Genomic DNA, 22,238 nt, shown 5'->3' with positions numbered 1-22,238 from the left:
CCCCAACAGTAGCAGCTGGTAAAAAAAAAAAAAAACAATACCTGAGGCTGTACTACTGCACCGAGGATCTAAAGATATGATTGCATTACCAACATAATGACCTAGTTTATAATTACTATTTTGACTATATGCAGTCCTACCGTGATTCCAACCTTAAAGCTTTAAAAAGAAAAGAACATTCCTCAGATAGATTCAGGCTACTCCATATTCCTCTGGCTCGGTTTGAGAACCTTAGAATCTTTATCGCAGGAACGATGGCTCATCTTGCTTGTGCGGTTTAAACTTGAAACTATAGAACATTTTATTTAAATGTGGCCAAAGTTGTTAAATCTTCAGAAACTCAGCTTTCAGAAAATATTTTATTGAGTCAACCAGTAAAACTGATAAATAAGCAATCGAATTTTGTTTCACTAATCAAATCTCCTCTTTTATTAGTGCATTAATGAGATTTTTAGGTTTGGCTTATAGCCTTTTAAGAACCCAAGTGACAAATGTTTTCTTAACCTACAAGCTATTTAGTTGTTGGTGACTTGTCTTCTTTCGTCTTGGCTACATTTTTTTCTTTATATAATGTTGTCAATTTTAGTAATTTTTATTTTATGTGTAATAATTTTAATCATATTGCAACAAGTAGTAGTCCTCACGTTTCCTGTCATGTCAGGCTGGCCAGGCTCCCACCTGCCTGCCTGTGGTGGCTCTTCTAGGACTTCCAGTGTAGGCCAAGTGCAGCAAGCAGGTATTCACACCTTTAAGAGAGTCGGTGCTTTCACAATGCTTTGAAGAGAGTCGGTGTTCTGTTTTTTGGTGCATTAAAATGAATGTAGAGTGTTAATGCACATCAATTTCCACAGAGGTGTATAGGAAATGGGAATGAAAACTCGCTCCAATTCCAGTATCATTGAAAGCCTACAAGGTCATATCCATTGCATGGCTTCTAACTCTCCCATGCGCATCAGCAGTTGCCTCAAGTCCCTAAACAATCCCTCTCTTCTTTGTAAAAAAAAAAAAAAAAAACATACGCAATATTTCGGCAGTTCACAGTAAAGTCGCAACCTAAAATAAGGAGATTTTACTGAGCCTTTTAACTCCATCACTACGAGTACATTTTATTGAAAGAGAACAAGCACGAAAACATTTTCAAGAATAGCAGAAAATGAAAACTTGCAGAAAAGTCACTTCAGCAGTTGTCCTTGGGCGAATCTCGTGTAAAAATAAGTCTTGTTGAAAATAAACCAATTAAGCCAAAATGTTCAGTTTTTAGTACATCCAACCTCTGTTTTATGTCAAGTACATTGTATAGCTTTTATTGTAGTAGATGCAGAGTGCAGCAGAAGCAATTGGAGTTACTTTTGGATTGATTTTTCAATTTGTTTGAATACTGCAGGATGACAACTTGATTCTTTTTAGAGTAATTAATTGCAGTGCTGTAAATTCACTCTTTACTTCTGGTTACTATACTGTCCTTCCGAGGCCAGATGTTGCAAGCGTAGTTCCTGGGGTGACAAAGTAACAGTGGTGCATCTGCTACTGGAGGCTATCTCTAGTTGACATCCATGTTGGGGTCAGGCACTCTTTGGGCATTTGGGTTGGAGCAAGCTAAAGTGAATTATAAAATAAAGACGTGCAGAATTGTATTTTGCGGACAATGCCAGTACACGTGGTTTTGGCTTAAAGCCTGAATGGGATTTATATTTCGGCGGACGGGATATCCGTCCCAGTTGTGACGGAGTAGCCCGTCCGCCTAAATCTAAATAAGGCCCGTAGTCTAAAAAGAGCCGCCCCATTGGCTAAGTCCTTTCCCGCTCCAGTTGTGTGCCCCACTCTTGGCATACCTCAGGACCAGGAACCCTCAGGAGTCATTTCACATAATGAATAGCTTTTAATCAAGTCTGGAAACGTGGCAACAGCCGTGTGTTCCATAAAGTCTTTATCGCTGTTTTTCGTAGGACTGGGGTGTTGGCAGGAGCGGCTCCCCTTTGGGTTTGAAGCCCCGTACTCGATTATATACCATAAACATTCATTTGGAACGAACGCCTGGCTTTGGAAGGCCTGGCGACATTTTATGATATGTACTAAGCAGGGGCCCTGCCTACTATGGGAGCTGATGCTGTCGAAGGCTTTGTGGGAAAATGGCAGGCTTGAGAATTATATCCCCTGAAATGGAAGCGGAATGCCAAATCAAAATTCCTGCAGGATTTCAGATAGCAATGGGGGAATTGGGAACCCTACAATTAAGCATATGGGCATTAAGATAATTGTCAGATCTGTTGGCGGACATGATAGAAGACAGATGGGTTCGAATCAATGCGCTCCACTGCTGCACCCGGGGAGACGATTTGACGTTTTACCTGCCTGAGCTGCTCTGCCACATTTGTGACTAAATGTGCTGTACGGCATACTGTGCGAGGAGTTTGGTAATTAGGTAGATTATGGTGCACGGGCGCCATCTAGTGAATAGATTAAGCAAGCACGTAAATGTACTTCAACCTCTCAGAAAAGTACCATGTGCCTGAGCTGACATGTCTTGTCTCTAAATATTGTTTTTAGGTTGGGGCTCATCGCGAAGATGGCGTGGGTCTTCGAGGCAGCCATTCTCTCGTGCCAAACCAGGTGCCGGTCCCACAGTTGCCAGTTCAGTCTGCCACGTCCCCCGACTTGAACCCTTCCCAAGATCCATACAGGAGTGAGTATGCCAAAGAAATTCAGCAACTAAAATCTATCTTTTACCGCCAATGTAAGTCGCCCTCATTGTTTTTTTTTTACTATAATAATGTTAATGTTTTTTAACTTTCTTTGTCATGTCATGGCATATGTTGACTTTCTATTTATAAAACCTCCCAGCACACGGTAATTGTAAGATTTATTAAGCATTTCTTCCTTTCTTTATTCAAAGAGACACCTTTCCAATGCACAATATTTTTATTATAGCCAAAACGAGGGCCGCACTATTTTCTGTCCTGTAAGGCTGCCCTCTTCATATTCTCAGAGCAACGTAAATCGGTGCTTTTTCTAGTTCCTTCCCCATTGTAGAAAGCAGGTACCACAAGAAACAACTTGATTTATTGTAATTAGTAGCCTCATATACAGCATTAATTGCTTAAAGATTTACATATTAAATATGGTTTTACTTTCAGAATTACGTTTCTACTCTGACTCTGTACAACCATTTACGCCCTGCTTTCAGAATGAGGGGGTGAAACTCCTGCTGCCAGACCTCCATCTCTGGGAGGCGGTGGACTGAACAACATTTGTGATCCCCCGACTAGAGGATCGGACTCCCATTTGTTAATAATTATGCCAGCTCACGGGGCAAAAACACCCTCAACCACTCATTGAAACAGTGTAATTAACTGTATGTACAGCACGGTTATAAAAACCCAGTCCTTTTGTTGGGAATAACTCGTAGTGTTAAAGTAAAAGGGAATAATATGTAGAAGTACATATGTATTTTCACGTAAAGAATCTAATATATATAATGTAAAAAACTAAAATGGCATTCATAAAAATCTCATTTTCAATATAATTTTCCATTGTGCATTTCAGTTATTACTGCAAAACGTGCGTTGTCCACTGTTGTATAATGTTATGAGAAGCTTAACTGTGTACTTTGTAGTTTACCCGATCTATGTTAGAGCATCCCTTTAATGTGAGCAGCCTGCAGTGGCCCTACTGACTCAACAGAGGCAAAGGTCCATTATCCAAATATGTTATCATGAAGGTGTGTCTGCAGCAGACCATGGGTGGGCAGAGGAATCTAAGGCAGGCCAAAGGGTTCTGGTCCGTGGTCTGTGGGTTCATCATACTCCTATCACTGAAGCCCCTTGTGATGTTCCACTCGTCCTCTGACCCATAGGGCCACTCTGATGAAGGGACATTGAATACAGTGGCTGGAGGAAAATGACTGCCAATAGACCTAGAGTCTAACATTTAATATTTTAAGCTGCTCATTTTACTTTGTCAAAATATTGGGCAACTGCGATCACCTCTACAAATACATGCATATGTAGCCTATCAGGATGCTGTCTTTTTAACTCGCATTAACTTTCATTTTTTGATACCCATGGGTGAAATTTGCTACAAGAAATGATTTTGAAGGTGCTTCGACTGCAAAACATGAGCTGCTGTTTGTTTACAATATAATTGTCAGACACGGACTTAACATCAGAAGCCATGTGTTCTCATGATGTGGAAGTTGAGTTCTAGACAGCTCCCGGCACTGCCTTTAGCTTGGTTTGAAACCGCGGGTATAGGAAGAGTAGCTACACGTTATACACAAGGCTGTCCCAGTGATTACAGACCTCCTAGTGCCCATGTCTCCTGTAAGCTTCTCATTTATCAGAGTGAACATGATTAGCAGCCATGACATATGGCACTTCCAGCAGTGGTGTGCTCATTTAAGTGGTCCGGATTATCTTCTGTTTTGGAACGTTGCACACTTTTTCTATAAGACAAGTTTAGTCCATTGGTCTCATAATAAAGAGGAGGCCTGTGGGGTTCTCCTTGCCGTGCTCTTCTTGAAGGACTTTTTACATACTTACATACAGTTATAGTGGCATATTCAAACGGATATTGACCTCTTCCCCATACCAATAGCTTGGGCCACTCAGTTGATTTTAGAAGCCCTTGTTTCCCTCCACTCCGCTCTAGTGGATGGGGGTTGTTACCAATAAAGCCTACTTGTAATGGCTGGAAGTCTCAGGGCCAGACTATTGAGCCTTCCAATCATCGACGATTTAAGTAGTATAACTCTTCACATTTTGACTCTTGACATATGTTTGTTTGATAGTCTAAGGGTCGCAGTAGAAACGGCTCAAGGTCATGGAGCCGAAGAGAAAGCCTTATTTCACTGGCCAGGCACAACATTTTCATTCCAATGTGTCTGGCATCTGTTACTGTTGTTGTTCGCTTTTTTTGGCATGCTTGATGATACTTTTTGCTCTGCTTTTGTTTTGAAAATGATAGTTCTGTATACATTTAATGCGCTTTATTTGATGCGATTTAAAAATCATGATTACAGTGAAACAAATGTGTTTGTGCTCAGGTCTGGCCAGTGGACTGCAGGGACAAAGCGTGTCTCCTGGCAGCTCAGAAATCAAGTCGGACGACGAAGGGGATGAAAATCTCCACGACTCTAAATCTTCGGACGACAAGAAATTAGAAGATGACAAGAAGGATATCAAATCAATTACGAGGTCAAGATCTAGGTAACAGTATGTAATAGCGTCGCTTCATTTAATTCCAATACTGGATTTCGATGAAGTGAACAGACTGGATTATGGAGAAACCAAGATTTTATTTCCTCTGGCTGCCAGCTGGTATTGCTTAATGCCTTAGGGAACCCAAGGGCCTGGCATGGTAGCTTTAGCAGGCTATCATTCCAGATATATGTACTCTTAGGAAAAAGGTTAATATTCCAATCTAATCATGAATTCGAAAAATTGCACAATGCATTCCACCACCCAGTTATTTGCATCCTTTGATTAACGTGATCTCCCTTTAGTCAGTTTTTTAAATTTGTCTATAAATAATACTTTAAATGTTTTCTGGTGTTATTAGCGCAGAGGCACACCGGCACACTTCAGTGAAAAGCATCTTCCAAATTCATAGAAAACCATCCTTCAAATTGATAGTTCAAGGCATTAAAGTTATTCAATCTTTATGCCGTCTGTGTCACTGTCACATGATCACATTCCCACATGAATTTGTGGTCTTAGGGAACGGGCTTGTGCAGGTGCTATTTCTTTCATATAACCTGCTGTATACAGCAGAGGTGTGCCTGGACAGACACTGTACATGATTGGTTGTCTGCATTAATAATATACATTTAACTGGACTTTGGTGACATACAATCAGTGTTAAATTCTTTACTGGTGTGAAACAATTTCACTTAATCACCAATCATGGAAATGGACTTTAATATCTTATATTTATTGGGAAGGATTTGAAGTGCTTTGAGGGCATCCTCATTCATCTGCACAATCTGAAAAGTAAGGATTAACCTTAAAAGGTGCTAATGACCCGTAAAAGCCCCCACAAAAATAAACATGAAAAATGAGTACATCGATCCTTGAGGGGGTTTGCTCCATAATCAATGCGTTGACAAAGCGTGCTGCTCTGAAGCACTTTCATATCTGTATCTTTAATATCTAAATGTGGGGACTGCATTGTGTATCATTTAAATATTTTGGACATTTCTGTTTATTAGAAAGTTTTTACTTTAAACAGTTTGCACGATATTGTAGTTGATTTTCTAAACTTGAACATGCGTTAATATTCTGTATTATATTTGTGCCTCTAGCTTGAATGAAAACAAGAGAAGTCTCTTTAGACCCACTCGTGTAAGGCGGTGCCTTATAACATGAAACACAGAAAGCAATCACCATATCTATGTTTAGTTTTAAGTATGTTAGGATTGTCTTAATAACCCACGCATCAGTTTATGCAAAGAACAATAAATAGGTTTTGTATATTGTTTCAGTGTTTATATCAAGTAGTCTAGTTTGATTTCGGGCTAGGGACTGAGGGTCTAACTATCTGTTTCAGCACCTGACAATTTATGTTATCCTGAGGAAATTAATGTATCCTCCTGCGCTTATGTTCCCTTATGTTTCAGAATACCAAGAATTTAACCGTTGCTATCAAAACTATACAAATCAAATCAGGGACATTTGTTCAGCGCACATATCACTCGGAAGTCTCATGGCGCTTGCAGACAGCTCTGAGAGATTGCTTGATTAGTTGTCCAACAACCATGACTTTAACTTCTTGCGAAAGCAATTGTGATCTGTGATTGTGCGCAGATTTATGGGCAGTTTGTTCTAAAATGCGGGGGCAAGAAAAGAAAAGGACCTTCCTCCACTTCTGGCGGTGCGGATTCTGAGAGGTGTGAGTAAGGCTTCATTGCTGGATCTCAGGGTCCTACAAGGCATTCCGTACATGTTTTTGTGTATTAGACAGAGGATCTTAAATTGAATTCGCTTTCTGGCTGGAAGCCAGTGTAGAGATCTCAGACTGGGGGCCGAAGGGGATCTGGGCGGGAGGTTGAGAACCAGCCTAGCTGCGGTGTTCAGCAAAATCTGAAGCCTTGTTAGAAGGCCTTCATTGATTGAGGACAACAAAGCATTGCCGTAGTCCATGCGGTTTATTATCAGTCTCTAGACTAATGGCTTCCTAGCCTCGATAGGGATCCATTTAAAAACCTTTCGTTAGACTACGCATCGTTCCGAAACAGGAGCCAATTATATGGTTGATCTGACTTTGCATTGATAGTTTGTTGTCGATATGGAATCCTAAATTCCGAACCGTCTGTTTAGGGGTTGGACAGGGGGCCAAGGATAGAGGGCCACCAGTCATGGGACCAGTGTTCTTGGGCCTTGCCAAAAAGCACAGTCTCGGACTTGCCTCCATTTAATTGAAGGTGATTTGTGCTCATCCACCTATCAACTTGGGACATACATTCTTTGAAACGCAGCTTTGTTTCTGATGGATCTGGACCAAGGGTGACCAAGATCTGTGTATCATCAGCGTATGATACAACATCAAAGCCGTAAGATCTGATCACCTTGGTTAACGGTGTCATGTAAACATTAAAGAGAGTTGGGCTTAGGATGGAGCCCTGTGGCACTCCCATCTTAACTGGTCTGTTACAAGAGACAGTGCTTCCCACCTGTACCGTTGTAATTCGGTCTGTTAGGTAACTCTTGAGCCATTTTAGGGCATTCCCCCGGACACCAATCTCCCAGAGCCGCTGTTCTAGAATGCTGTGGGAGATGGTGTCAAAGGCGGCAGATAGGTCAAGCAGGACCAGGATTGATGACTGACCTCTGTCCAAAGCTAGCCTGATGTTATCTGTTACCTCGACCAGTGTTGTCTCCGTGCTATGGGCAGTCCTGAAGCCCGACTGAGAGGGATCCAGTAGCCCATGGCTCTCAAGATGGGTGACGAGCTGTTGGTTTACTAGAGATTCCAGCATCTTCCCGAAATAGGGGAGCAACGAGATGGGACAATAGTTCAGTAGGAGTTTGGGATCAGCTGTAGATTTAAAAAAAAATTGGCCTAACCCTGGCAGTTTTCCATAATTTCGGGAACTCAGCCTGTGATAATGACCTGTTAAATAAGTCAAATAGACTATCCAACAGTACCTGTGCGATGGTTGGCAGAAATTTTGGTGGCACAGAATCGGTAGGCGAACCCGATTTTATTTTCTGCATTGCTTTTCCCACTCCTTCGGTGTTGCATTTAGAAAATTCTGCCAAGATATAAGGGGGGTCTGGAGACACACAAGACGTATTTTCTGGGTGGTTGTTATTTACTTGAGGTGGAAAGGAGTTATGGATGGTGATAATTTTGTCATCAAAGAATTTAGAGAGAGAGTCGGTCCATTCCTGAGAGTTGGGGATTAGTGACTGAGTGAGAGGTGTTGTAAATTCTTTTAAGATTTGGTAGCGCTCCTTACAAGAGTTTGCCGTTTACAGATAATTGCATCTACATTGACTTGATTCTCAAATTGTTAAAAACAGGTTTTCTGCGATGTATTTTTAGCAAATCCACCTCTTTTTGTTTAACCTTTTCAGCTAAATGGCAATTGAATCGGAATTATCTTGAAATCTGTTCTATAAGATCAACGTCATTAAATATATGCCAGGACTATAGTTTCTCGTTAAGCTAACCAAGTGTTCATACATTTGGTTCTCTTCAGATAGTGTGTCTTGAGTGGTCTCCTCGCTTGAAACTGAACTCCCAAGATTTTAATGGGCAGTCATGCAGATGTGCATACAATTTGTAAAGGACAACATAGGTCTATGACGACATAAATTAAATTATTATAATAACAATCAGTTTTTGAAATTCACAACAATGTTTTAATATACAAAAGTATAAATAGAATTTTTCAAAACCTAGTTATGCAGTGAGTGGTTAACCAAACGTGACGTGAAGAAGTGCTCAGGCAAAAAAAAGTGATACGTGTGAATAGCATCGCCAGTGTATGTTCGGCATTGCTCCGAGTCTCTGGTGCACAAATATCAATCCATTTTTTATTTATTGTGCTTCGGGCTTAATTGATCCTCCACTTTAGCAATACTTAAAACGGCCATCTTTTCAGATTTTACTGCTGACTGGCCACCACTTGATTCTACACCTTAGCAAACTCATCTCCACTATACTCCAGATTGAATGGGCATATTCCTTCTTGGTTACAATGTGACTCTTTTGCCCAATTCTGGCAATATGAAACTACTGAGGCCAATACGTAAGTTTATTCTGATGATGATCCTATTATGTGAAAAGGATCGAAACACTGTCAACACTATATTCAGACCCATCTGTGTATTAATTCATTGTAATATTGATGGTATGTATTCTAACAGATTTAATTGTAATGCAAACATTGCACCTTTTAAATTCTATTTATACTTTTGGATAGTAAAACATTGTTTTGAATTTTAAACATTGATTGTTATTATTATCATTTAATTTCTGTCCCCGCAGGCAAAAAAAACCCAGGTCCCCATCTGTTGTCTTTAAAATAATACCTCAGGTCCCTATGAAACTCGGGGCTACCCCTTGTTTCTTGAAACAGAGATGTGCATACATTGACACTCTGTCACTATGTTGGAAGATATGGTCCGCTTTATTCAAAGCTATCCAACCCTCAAGATAAATGCAAATACATATTATAATAGTGAAATGAAAACATTAAGAGTTTGTTAAAATGTTCCTGTTTTCGTGACTGACGAATTGGTTAACTCACATCTGCCTATAAATGTGCTAACTGAGAATATTTAAATAACATACTAGTAGTTTATTCCAGCCATTAACTGCCTTTAGATATAAGTGTGTAGATATATATATATATATATATATATATATATATATATATATCACAAGGACAACCCCTTCTATACCAACGTGGACTAGGGTCTATAATAGTTATATAAACAACAAAGTCCACTGTGGTACTCTTTTCTAAAGAAGTGACCCTCTCCTGCACCTGTCTGGGGGAGCCAACACTCAATGTGATATTTAAAAATCCCAAGTCGTAAGATTCTACTCTGGTAGCGTTTTACACAAAAATAATGCTCAAAAAGATATATGCTAATGATCACAAATTGTTCAAACGGGGTTCAGAAATAATTTTTAGTAATATTCTTAAATTTATATGCAGATACTGTGGCAACACTAAACATAAGTGCAGGTGACGAAGTGCTCCGGTGTGTGAATAAATATAGAATATATACAAAGGACACACAACAAATAATCACTAATCTACAAAGACACCTTCATCTGCACCACCACCACCGAAGCCGGAACAGACTATATGGAGCACCTCAAATTCAAATTACAAATCACATCATATTTCACACTGGTTGGGGCCCTAGTCTATACCACCCACAAGGCCCGGGTCCAACATCGCAAACAAGCTTACAAACTTCATCACCCCCATAGTCCCCGATGCCAACACTTTCATCCACTTAGGAGACCTCAGTTTCCATCTGAAGTCAAGCCCAAACCCAAGTCAGCTGCCCTTCTTGACACCCTGGAACTAACCCAACGAGTCATGGAACCCACCTATTCCGCCAGACACATCCTAGACCCCGTCTTCGCATATTTCAACAACATGACGACCAATACCTGTCTCCTGGATAGACCATACCATCTACAATTGAAATCCATCAAAGTAAAAGAGCCCCCACAGCAGGCCCAGCATGCTGACACTGGAACAACCTAACAGAAACAGACTGGACAACTGTCGTACACAAGGACAAACTGGAACCCACAGGCATCCTGGCAAGCAACATCAAGAACAAGTGGATTACTTACTGTGCCGACTCTCTTGCCCTCTTGAACGAAGCAAAACAGCAAAAACCAGAATACAAGTCAGCTGGAAAACAGATGATCTCAAAATGACCAAGCGACACTGCAAACAACTGGAACAGAAATAACCAGCAACGGGGAAGTGGAAAAATTCCCTTTGAAAGCCACCCAGAGGAGTTACTACCAGCTCATCCGAGAAACCAAGAGGAAGGCCCTAGTTGAACAAATAAATATGAGCTTCAACTGCAGCAAACAATCTTTGTATTCACCGAAAACATCAACCCATCACAAGATCTGTTTAACAAACCTCTTAAACTTATTATGTAGCAAAATTGCAACTATATACAGCAGTTTCATCCTCCCTCCCCAAAACAACGGGTTCTCCTGGCCCTCTTCAGACACCTCCCAGTGATGAAGGGGTCAAGACAATCATCACATGGGACACCATTAGCACCGAGGAAACCACAACATTCATGCAGACCATTCACTCTGGGGTCAAGAAGGACACCTGCCCTCACCACACATTCAAAAAAGGAGCAGTCCATTTCAGGGAGGTCAATTACCAACTAAGATCAGTCATTCCCTGCCTAGCTAGAGTCCTAGAAAAAGCCACCAACAAGTGCCTCGCTGACTACCTCCCCAAACACCAGCTTCTCAACAACACACAACCAGGATTCACACCCAACCACAGCATGGAAACCACCCTTATAGCAGCAATAAATGACATCTGGATGATCCTCAACTGGGGGTGGGGGGACTGCAGCCCTTATCCTTTAGGACCTATCAGCAACCTTCAACACGTCTCCCACCCCATCCTAATCCAATGACTACAAAGTAGGCAGTGAGGGACTTGCCCTCAAATGGATCTGCTCCTTCTCACCAGAAGAACCAAATCTGTCAACAGCCTTCCTACGACTCTGAAGCATGAGATATTGTTTACGGAGTCCCAAAGGGCTCCTCGCTTAGCAATGCTCTTCATATTCTATATGATACAAGCTCACAACATAACCATCCTCACTTATGCCAACGACATGCAGCTGATACTGTCCCTCATGGACAAAACACCCAACACCAGGAACAAGTTCACCACATGCATGGCCCAAGTGGCCACCTGGGTGAAATCCAGTTGGCTCACATTGAACTCTGACAAGACCAAGGTGAAAGTCTTTGGGAAGAATGCCTCGCTATGGGGCTCCCACCCAGTCGAGCCACAGACCTTGGAACCGCCGAGCCCTCCTCACATGAAAGAAACCTTGTAGACAACAAACTAGACCTGAATGCTCAAGTCAAAGTAGTGGTCTTGGCCTGCTTTAACACACTAAGGATGCTGAAGAAAATCTTCAAGTGGCTACAACACAACACCAGGAATAGACCACTCAAACCCTTACCACCAGCAGACTAGACTATGGGATCCCCCTGTGTGCAGGGATTGCCAATCAGCTCGCAAGAAGACTGTAGAACGTCCAAAACACAGGAGCCACACTAGACCTCAACCATCCACATTGAACCCACATCTCTCCACTCCTTAGGGAACTCCACTGGCTCCTGATGCATAAGTGTGCACACTTTAAACTTCTTACCCACACCTACAAAGCTCTCAACAACACTGATCCTGCCTACCTGAAGAGCCGCATTCACTTCCACCAATCTTCCAGACACCTCCGCTGTACCAGTGTCTCACTAACACACACCTTACACATACACAAAAGCAGGGCAGGGGGCCGCACCTTCTTGTACCTGGCCCCTAAACCATGGAACGACCCCCCAACACATCAGAGCCTTCTCTCTTCTTGACTTTTGCACGAAGCTAAAGACCTGGCTTTTTGCTTAAGCCCGCAAGTCTTGCTTCCCACACTTGATACAGAGCTCTTGGATACCCTCACGAGCAATTAGCATGCTATAAAACATTGATAACATGATATAATATACATTCATCACCCTTTGAATCCTCCCAGTTGCCATTCTGAATCTTTAAACTAAGCAATAGCAGGTAGTGACTTAAAACTCCACGTTAAGACTAGACTGCCCTTGGATGTGTCATCACAGAGTTCGCACGCTGATGTCATTCCTTCTTTTTCTGTGCCTTTTAGCAGTGATCCGGAGCTCTGCTCCCAACATTTTTGGTTTCGACTATCTCAGTCCTTTCGCAGAACCAGAGGTTGTGGAGGTGGTAGGGGTTGTAGTCTGCAACAAGGATAGCACTCATCCTAGTCATCGTCACCAGCTGCAGACATCACCAAACCACTTTAGTTCCCCCTTAATCAGTCTATCTATGGTGTTAGGGGGCAGGATTAATTTTTATTTGCTTGCTGGGTGTGCCATTAATTCGGATCAATGGGTCCTTCAAAATGGTGTAGTTTGTTGCTTGCTTCCTTTTGTGCCCAATACCCTGACCATTTACACATTTCTTTACCTCTGCAACTGGCTTCTGAAAGTGACATGGGCTGAACTAAAGTATTCTGATGAGCCCATAAAGCCGATTTTCTTTATAGGTGCCATCTGGGGAACAGTGATGCAGAGAGCATTCCCTCCTCCACAGTGGATCCAGGACATTCAGGCTGTGACCCCCATGTTTAGGGCTTAGACCCTATGTTCAACCGGGAGTGTTCTGAGGCCTCTTGGTCTTGTGTATCCTGCTAGTGCCTCATGCTTGCTGACAGATACCGACTCTGCAGTGGGTCCAAAACTGGAAGTACCTGTTGGACATCATCCATGTCTTAGATGAGGCAGACTGTGACCTTCAGTAGTGGATGACTGGTGCCAATCTGACTTATGAAATTCCTAGCCCCTTCTGGGGCTTGATGACGTGGCAAACACATTGTTTCTAGGCCGGAAAGGCCAGCTGGACGAAGTGGAGTTCAAAGGTCTCTGGTCTCAGATGTAGGAGCAATACCCCATCAGTCTTCTGAAACTCTGTGCCGTTTGCTTAGCCCGCCAGGCTTTAATGCCTTCCATGAGGGACAGATCTGTCTGGCTTGATGGACAGCACAACTGCTGTGCAGAACAAGCATCATGTACTTTTTGTTTAGAGTGTCTTAGTGTGTGATGGTGGCTAGTCCCTCAAAGGGTTTTCTTAATGGTAACCATCTCGTAAATTCTCTCAACTTCAGGGTGGACTACTCAGCTGATGTCAGCTGTGCAGATTATTAGATTAACTTGTATTTGGAGGTTGCGCAGGGTATTTTCGCCATGTGTGACGTGTCCCTAGTACATCTGTTAGGTAATTCAGAGTATGCACATTGTTGAGCCTTCTGCACCGTGCCGTTTCGTCTTCAAAAGCCTCTCTCTGGGATGTGTTCTGGCTTCTGTGAACTCTACATAGTCCTGCCACTGATTTGGCACATCATGATTGACAAAGGTCGGCTCCTCCTGACAGCCCTGGTTGAGCATGGAGAATCTGGCATTCTGACCTGTTGAACCCAAGCACATGCCCTCCATTTCGGCTTCCGCTTCTGGAGAATCTGTTGTCCCAACAGCAGGACAGGATTCTGCACCTAAACCTTCACTAACTGTACCTCTATGAATGGAGATTGAGCGTAATTAGCTGAGTGAGAGTGATTTGCTGTGGGAAGTTCTGGATATGATTTTTGGCTTGCTGCCCGTTGCTAGGTCTGTCTATTCTGTCCTTCAAATAAGTTTGTGGCATGGTGCCAAGACTGACACATTTACCCTCATCATGCGAAGTTGCTTGAGGGACTTCTGAATGTTCTCTTTGGTCCGGCAAGGTCTGGCTGGAGGCCCTGTCATGGGCTACATCGGCCTTTTTGAATTTTCTTGATCAACCCTTTGTGATATGTGTTTTTTAAAGGTCTTGCTTATAAGCTCCTCCTCTTCCATTTGTTATGCCACAGTGGGACCTTAATTTCGTCTTAATTCTTAATGTACAACATTTAGCCCATACACAGTTGTACCTTGAGGTTTCTGATTCTTAGGACGGTCTTACTTATCACCACCAGGTCTTCATGATGCATCAGTTTGCTGGAGGCATACTATGTGCAGACATCATGCACCAAATTATTTCCTGACAAATTGGTGGTTTGCAGTCGAAACAACCTTTCTTCTGAAAGTGGTGTTGCACTTCCATTTAGGACAGTCTATCACTTTCTGCTTTTTTCTCTCCATACTATCGACCTGAGGAGTAGGCGAGGCTGCACTGGTTGAATACCATATAGGCTCTTAGTTTCTGTTTTGACAGGAGTAGGGGGCACTGTGTACTGTAGATAGTCAACCTTTCGTGTTATTTGCTGGTGTGGGAAAACAAGGGAGGGCAGTCCAAAAGTGGGTCTTGTATGGATGGATTGTATTCTCTATCAAGTTGTTTTATGCTTTGGCCAAGAAGTACCTTCCTGAGTGCCTTTTGAGCTCATTTAATCAGAGCCAAGGCCACCAATACAGCCTTGGTTAGGGATGTTTCAGCGCTCGATATCTGCCAGGCCGCTACATGGGCATCCATCCATCCATACCTTCACCAGGCATTTTCTGGTCTGCACAGAGGATCATTTTCCATGAGCAGTCCTGCAGGGCTCCCTGCTGTAAAGTCCTCTCCTCAGACCCTTCTCCTTGCATTAGTATTGCGTGGGTATTGATTAAAAAGGTGAAGAAATTGCAGTGAGAGGTACCATCAGAAGAATAAGTTACTTCCTTTAATTCTCTTTCTGGTAGATACTCTGTCTAATCACAAATTTCTCCCGGCCCACTCTCCTCACCATTCTGTGATGTGGTCTTGTTGTGTTATAAAGGTTCCTCTTTCGTTTTTCTGTATTGTTTTTTCTTTTTAGTCAGCAGAAATATGGTAATAAACTAATGTCAGCGTGCAGGGGAAGCGCCTATATGATGCTCCGTGTTGTCACATCCAAAGTTGATGCGGGAGTAATGTCTACTCTTGCCGCTACCCAGATAAGGAGAATCCTGCGCTAGCAATCTAAATGCTTCTCTGTCTTAAGAAGTAGTTCAATGTTATGCAGCTTCTCGCTCTAGAAGTTCGAGATGTCATATCAGGATGCACCAGACTCGGTGTGCTTTCCTACCTCCGCATTCAAAGAGTGTCTAGAACAATTGTTCGATTTCATAACTCACTTTAACTGCTATTTTTGACAGGGAGTACCTTGCATTAAAAAGGTCTGAGCTATACCAATGTAGGAAATCAGCTTCAAAAGGTGCCTCAAATTGTATGCACTACCAACATTTCTCAAATGTTATTCTGCCCCTTCAGGTCCTTAAGAAAATCGCCTTAGTCCAATAGCAGGACTTTCTTTAGGAAAATAACAGCTGTGAAGTGCATCAGTCGAGCCTTTCCCCTAACCAAGGTGTAGAGTTCATGACCTTCAACCTCATTCCTCTCTATGGTCATGGCATTTATCAGTGACTTGCAGTATCCTTCTAATTGACGGCAGGGGGTACTTAATCGCATATGTGAAGGTTTTGCAGTAAACTCCAAGTAAGATTAAGTGTTAATGAAATTAGATCATTTAAAAAAACCTTTGAACTAATATTTGTTTGCTTGATGCTTATTTCCACCAGTTATTTCCAAGCCTTCTAGAAAATGCTTTACTTTTGCTTTACAGCAATAATGATGATGAAGACCTCACCCCTGAGCAGAAAGCAGAGCGGGAGAAGGAGAGGAGAATGGCCAACAATGCTCGTGAACGTCTACGTGTACGCGACATTAACGAGGCTTTCAAAGAGTTAGGACGGATGGTGCAGCTCCATCTCAAGAGCGACAAGCCACAGACAAAGCTCCTCATACTACACCAGGCCGTTGCTGTTATACTTAGTTTGGAACAGCAAGTTCGAGGTGAGTGGAAATGTAGTTTTAGTCAAACATTTTAAAAGTGTTATTGTAAGGTTACGTATTCTCTTTTCAGAAGATACATCTAGCTCTCAAATTCAGCTTTCAGTATTACCAAGTTTGAGTTGGAACTCAGTCATCCTGCAGATGTGCCTCTTTTCGTCTGATCATTCTTTATTACACCTTACCATACTTTGACTGTATTTGACCGTTAAGAAGAAGATCCCTTCTTGTCCAATCCAGAGACAATTTAGTCATAAGAGTTTTTAACTATAACCTTTCCTTGTCACTTCTCCTTGTCCTGTTTTTGCCTGTCGCTGTTCCAGCGCCATTATTATTTGCCATACACCAGTCCGGTAGGATCATTACATGTCTTAGGTTATGTTTCTATTTGGGCTATGATGACTGCTGTGTTGCAGCAGGTAGGCCATGCACTGGTGAGTTCGATATGCAGATCAAACAATCTTTAACTGAGCATTCTTATACCACTGACCCAGCATGTGTGGCTTCAGCTTCTCTCTGCTTTCCCATGGTGGGATAGGCAAAATACAGTGAACTAACAGACTCTTAACATATTGAATCTAGCAAAAAACAGCCCTGTTGGGCTGCATGGACATTTCACCGTAGAATACATCTTTCACAAATGCAGGCCCTGCTGTATTTTGGCAATGATGCAAAGAAGTTGGCCTGCACAGCAGCACCATTTGGAAAGACAGTAGGATTTTGACCCTTAAGCGTCCCTATCAAGTCTTACTTAGGAAGCTACAATGTCTGATAGATAAATCTCGCCCACCAAAAATGTACTAAGAATGAATGGCGAGAAGCTTCCTGTCACCATATCGATTCTGAGGGACCTCTTGTCTGTTCCATTTGTTAGTAAGGATTAACCCCAAAACTATTGTTTCTTCTTTGGTTTACTATTTTTCTGCATTTTACATGTAAGGCTGGAACGGATCAAAATATTATTGCTGGGATAATCTCTTGCAAGCAAGCTGTTTGCTACGGTATCTCCTTTTAATTATTTGGCAGTGTAGCCAGTGCCTAAGTTTAGTGGGTTTCTGGCAGGGTCAGAATGCGAGTGCCTGTCACTCCCTCTTCTTTCCCTTCTGGTCAGTGTCTTTGTTCAGATCGTGATGATAGATTCAAAGTGGAAATTATCATTTAGGTCCTGTAGCATCTGGTTTGTAAGTGGCTCTGTGTTTGCTCTTCCCATGATTTAGTTTTCATTCTGGCCACATTCCTTGTTAAATTATAGGTGAATCTCAAGTAATGCATCAGTCCACAAGCCAAAATTACATGTAGGGGTCTGAGTTCTGGTGAAGCTAAAACAAGCTTATTGGTAGTTCTCATCAAGAAACCCTTCAGTGCACAAGAGCCCACTATGCCTTGAGCTTAACAGGAAAGGTCTATAGCCTCTCTGGAACAACCTTGATTGACCATTTTGGCTAAGCGTCCAAGTTCTTCAGTCCCAAGGACCATCTTTTTTAGGAGCACCTTGGTTTTGAAGAAGACATGGCTCCTTCCTGGTAATTAGCCATTGTGAATGATGTGGTACAGATTAGTGGTGCAGGATTAGCGTTCTCACTGACTTTCCAGATTCATGCGATATGTGAAGTGACCCAATGCTAAGGTATCTGAAACGATGTGGCAGTTCCCTCCATATGCTTGTTCTACCATGAGAAGAATACTTTGTTGCATTCTGTAACATGAGAAGAACCTATTGTGGTATCCAGAGCCAAAGCATGCCCTCTTGTGAATTAGAGTGCACAGATCTAAACAGTCTGATTATGTCACTTTGCCCCTGTGCTCAGAATGTTGAAAAAAGTGACACTTAGAAAATGGTTTGAAGAAAACATTTCGGGAAACCCAGACTCCAAGCAGCAGTGCCCACCTTTTTTTTCTCTAAACTGTTAAAAACCACATTGGCCTACATCACATGCGTGTCCTGCTTGTTTTCATTAGAAAGAAAATAACATTTGAAAAGCCTCAGGCTAAAATCTGTGCACTGTCATGGTTCTTTAGCGTAAAGTGTCCAGAGTTCCCGGTATCAGCAATTACCGGAAAGGACAATTGATACTCAGCAACTCCTTAGAAGGCTAGAGGCCAGACAGGCTAGATATCTGTGACTAGCTATCTATAAACCTACCATAATCTAGTTCTCTGATAAATCATTAGGTATCTGTCTTCAGCTTAGGAAAGTATGACTCCTTCGAGAATTGTCCTATTCAGTTCTTCATCTGAGGCAGAGACTGAATCCCTTACAGAGCCTTCACACTTTGTGAATTCATTTCCACCTGACCAAAGTACTGTTTGTAATGAACGGTTCTCAGGGTCTACCCTGTTAACATCTTATGTTTAAAGAAATTTTCAGTCTTGCATGCATCCAATACATCATTTTCTTAATATTTTGTCGTACTTCAGCGCATTTTTACATTAATGTGTCTTAATGAATCGTGTTGTTGTTGAAAGTAAACATCTGGTTATTGTTAAAACAAATTATCTTTAAATAGTGTCTTTTTTTAACTTGACCACCAACCTATCCTCTTCCTCTGCAAAAGTAAGTCTCACTCAAAAGCAGACTTTGCTGACTTCCTCCAAGAACTTAATTTTACTACAAAAACATGCTTTTCGTGGGAGCTCTGCTTTTTGGCCCATCTCTGCATCTGTGTAATGTAATGGATAGTTATATTGGATCATATACTTGTTTTAGTGGTCCATTCCCTTTGTCTCCACGTGAGCTGATTCTCTTGTTTACTCTTAATGACAGTGATGTTATATTAGTCTGTTGCTGTGGACCTTGCTTCAGCACAATCCTAGGATGGTTGCAGATCTTGATGTGAAGGTTGACAGATGAGATCTCTGTCACCTGGAGAAAATCCATTCAGCTATGTTCTCCATGCGATGCATGATGCATCGGGCTTGATTATCCTAAACAAAGTGTTATAGTTCAGCGTCTGTGCCTGAATGCACTTTTATGCTTTTTTGCTATTCTCAAAGCGGGTGAAATAGTTCACCTGGAAGGCCACACTGGGTGCAGGTTTCGAGCATACTATTGCACCTGCCCTGTGACTTTCTTAAGGCTGCTTATTCACCTTGTGCAGCTCCATACTGTAAAGGGAAGTTGAATGCGCAAATACATTTTCTTTTTTTTTCTCTCTGCTTTTTATTCCCATGGATAAAACCCATCCTTTTCACTTCTAGCAAATATTGGGATATACCATTCTCCTTTCCATCCTGGAAGGGTAGTTATTCAGCCCTGGGCTGGAGTAACGTTCCAAACATTTTTCAGGTTAGAAAGGCCCAGAGACCAATTCGTATCTCTTGTGTGGGAATTTCTATTTCAGGTTTTTCCAGTTGTGAATTCTTGGCCATGCGCAAGTGAAGGCATTTTCAGATGTAAATTTATGTTTAAAACACGTTCATAAATTAGGCCCCAGTTCTCCTCTGATTTTTTAAATTTATGATTAGACTTGAGTATACTGCAGCTGAAGAATTGCAGGTTTACAGCTGTCTTCGTTCTGTGTAGTCCTTGGTAGTTTTTTGATGGATTTGTCTATATATGTCATTGTGCAAAGCGCTTTTAGGATTCTCTGTTCCTTTAACAACTTGAGCTCTTCAATTAAATTAAGCATTTGTACTTGAACAGCAGCCATATACAACACAATACTCTATGCTTTGCAATTTCAGTCAGGAAAAATTATAATTTGTTTTGTGCACCACATCTACTCATAGGGTGAATGAGCTGCAGGAACTCTCTTTTATACTGGCAGTATATCCTTTATTTCTGTGCTGCTATGTAGTCTTTATAAGTGTACATTGGGTATCCAAAGAGTATCCCAATCTCTCTGGATGACCACATAACTAACTGTTCTTTCTTCATTGTTGTTTATCTCCTTAGACCCGGCAGGGGAGGGTGGTACTTTTCTGATAGAAACACCTACTGTATTTGTCTATTGATTTGGGTATGCATAGCAGTGCTGCTAATCTTTATCTCCACATCATGTACTTTCTCGGTGTGTAGGGAGGGTGGTATTGCTGCATTAACCACTGTTCATGATTTTACACAAGATTCTCTCCTTACAGTTGTTGATCTCAATTTTATATCTGCTGTTCACATGGCATTTAATTTTGCTACCAATCTCGATTCACTCATATTTTTTAGATTTTAATGTTCTACTAATAAGGTAGATTAATATCGGAGTGCCTTGTCAGTTCATAATGCACAATGCATCAGGTTACAAACTCCTCATGTATAACTTGTGGTCTGATACTTTTCCAAATCATTAAGAATGAACTCCTTTATTTGTACACAAATAAATGAAACATTAAAGTGAGATCAAATTGCGTTTAGTGCAAGTAAAATATGATAATTAGGTCACTCATTTAAAAAACAAACCACATTTGGAATCATTTTTATATTTTTATACTTCTTATGGAGTCCTTTTTAAACACTGGGAAGATTTAATAATGTTTTATAGTTCACAAGATGGCTCAGTAAATGAAAACACATGCTGCTGATATCTGACGAGACCTGCAGGTTGCACATTAGAATCCAGGCAGGATCCTCTCAACATTTAGTCCTTTTTGAGGTCGAACAATTGAGTACCATTACCTGGGGTAATCCCAGGTTTGTGTTCTTCTCAGTGCTTAGAAATGGTAACTACTGTGGTGTAAAAACCATGAACACCATAAAAAACAAATTACTATGACTATAGTGCAAGATACAGATAATGCTAAGTGTATATCTGCTTTGTTTGAGACATGACTGAGATGCTACACTGTTTACATTTATCAGTTATTTGAAGAAATTATTGGGCTCTGTTTCCACATTTAAATAAATGTAACATACAGAAAAGAATGTTTTAAGCTTTTTCCCGATGTAAGCAGGGTATAGGTTTAGTAATTAAAATTTCAAACTGTCATATTATTTTCCACAGTGTTTTTTAAAATATTGCATTAAATTTATTGAAAGATGATTCAATATTTGTTTTATCTTACATCCAAAATGATGGATGTTTTAGTCTTTTATTGCACTCTATGTAAATGTTAAATCGTTCTGTAGGCAAGATATCGGGAACTGAAGCTATTGTGATGCATTTGTATTTCAACCAGTTATGACTCAATGAAAAGACGCAGATCCAATACTATGAATAGTAATTGTGGAACCTGAACGTGATCTCTTAGCTAATTTCTATAAAAGTACTTCACTTTGATTATATAAACAGCAGCTTGTGTTGTATTCATGACAAAGAAAATACATTTCTGCACAAGCTTATAGTGTTCTTTAAAATGTGGTGTACATTATGCAGAAGCGGGACTACATCAAATTTGTAAAAGTTCTAAAATACTTACAGGTTTTCAAATGTTGCAGTGAACGCCTCTATTAATAATAAATTAGGGAACATTCAAATATGACATCTTTTAGATTTTAGCATAAACTGCATTAGAGCGTGGGGTACATATTTTTTTATGTGGTTTACCTTGTATTTAGGGCTATGGCTTGTCTTATATGCCATACCCCCTTGCTGCCATCATGCTGCTTATCCCGTGCTCGGTATCAGAAGAGCTTAGATCCCATTCCAACACCAGTTACTCAGAAGTATATATTAAGACTTATTTGTCTTCCCTGTACATA

The 22,238-nt window shown here is 41.2% G+C and overlaps 1 protein-coding gene across 28 annotated transcripts in view; it reads left to right on the top strand.

Moving 5' to 3' along the window:
• TCF4 (transcription factor 4) overlaps window positions 1-22,238 on the top strand; it is an 886,011-nt gene that overhangs the window by 860,410 nt on the left and 3,363 nt on the right. For 13 of the 28 annotated variants that reach the window (XM_085630059.1, XM_085630074.1, XM_085630079.1 and 10 more), the window contains 3 exons: window positions 2,548-2,734; window positions 5,042-5,204; window positions 16,380-16,609. In XM_085630059.1, coding sequence (XP_085486185.1) covers window positions 2,548-2,734; window positions 5,042-5,204; window positions 16,380-16,609 — 580 coding nt within the window. The remainder of the gene's footprint in view (window positions 1-2,547; window positions 2,735-5,041; window positions 5,205-16,379; window positions 16,610-22,238) is intronic. The other 15 variants (XM_085630081.1, XM_085630072.1, XM_085630068.1 and 12 more) reach the window with 3 other exon arrangements.

The sequence above is a fragment of the Triturus cristatus genome, chromosome 2_1, assembly GCF_964204655.1.
Source record: "Triturus cristatus chromosome 2_1, aTriCri1.1, whole genome shotgun sequence".
Taxonomy (NCBI): domain Eukaryota; kingdom Metazoa; phylum Chordata; class Amphibia; order Caudata; family Salamandridae; genus Triturus; species Triturus cristatus.
Note: the sequence above shows the minus strand (reverse complement) of the source record. Positions and strands in the feature narration are given on the sequence as shown.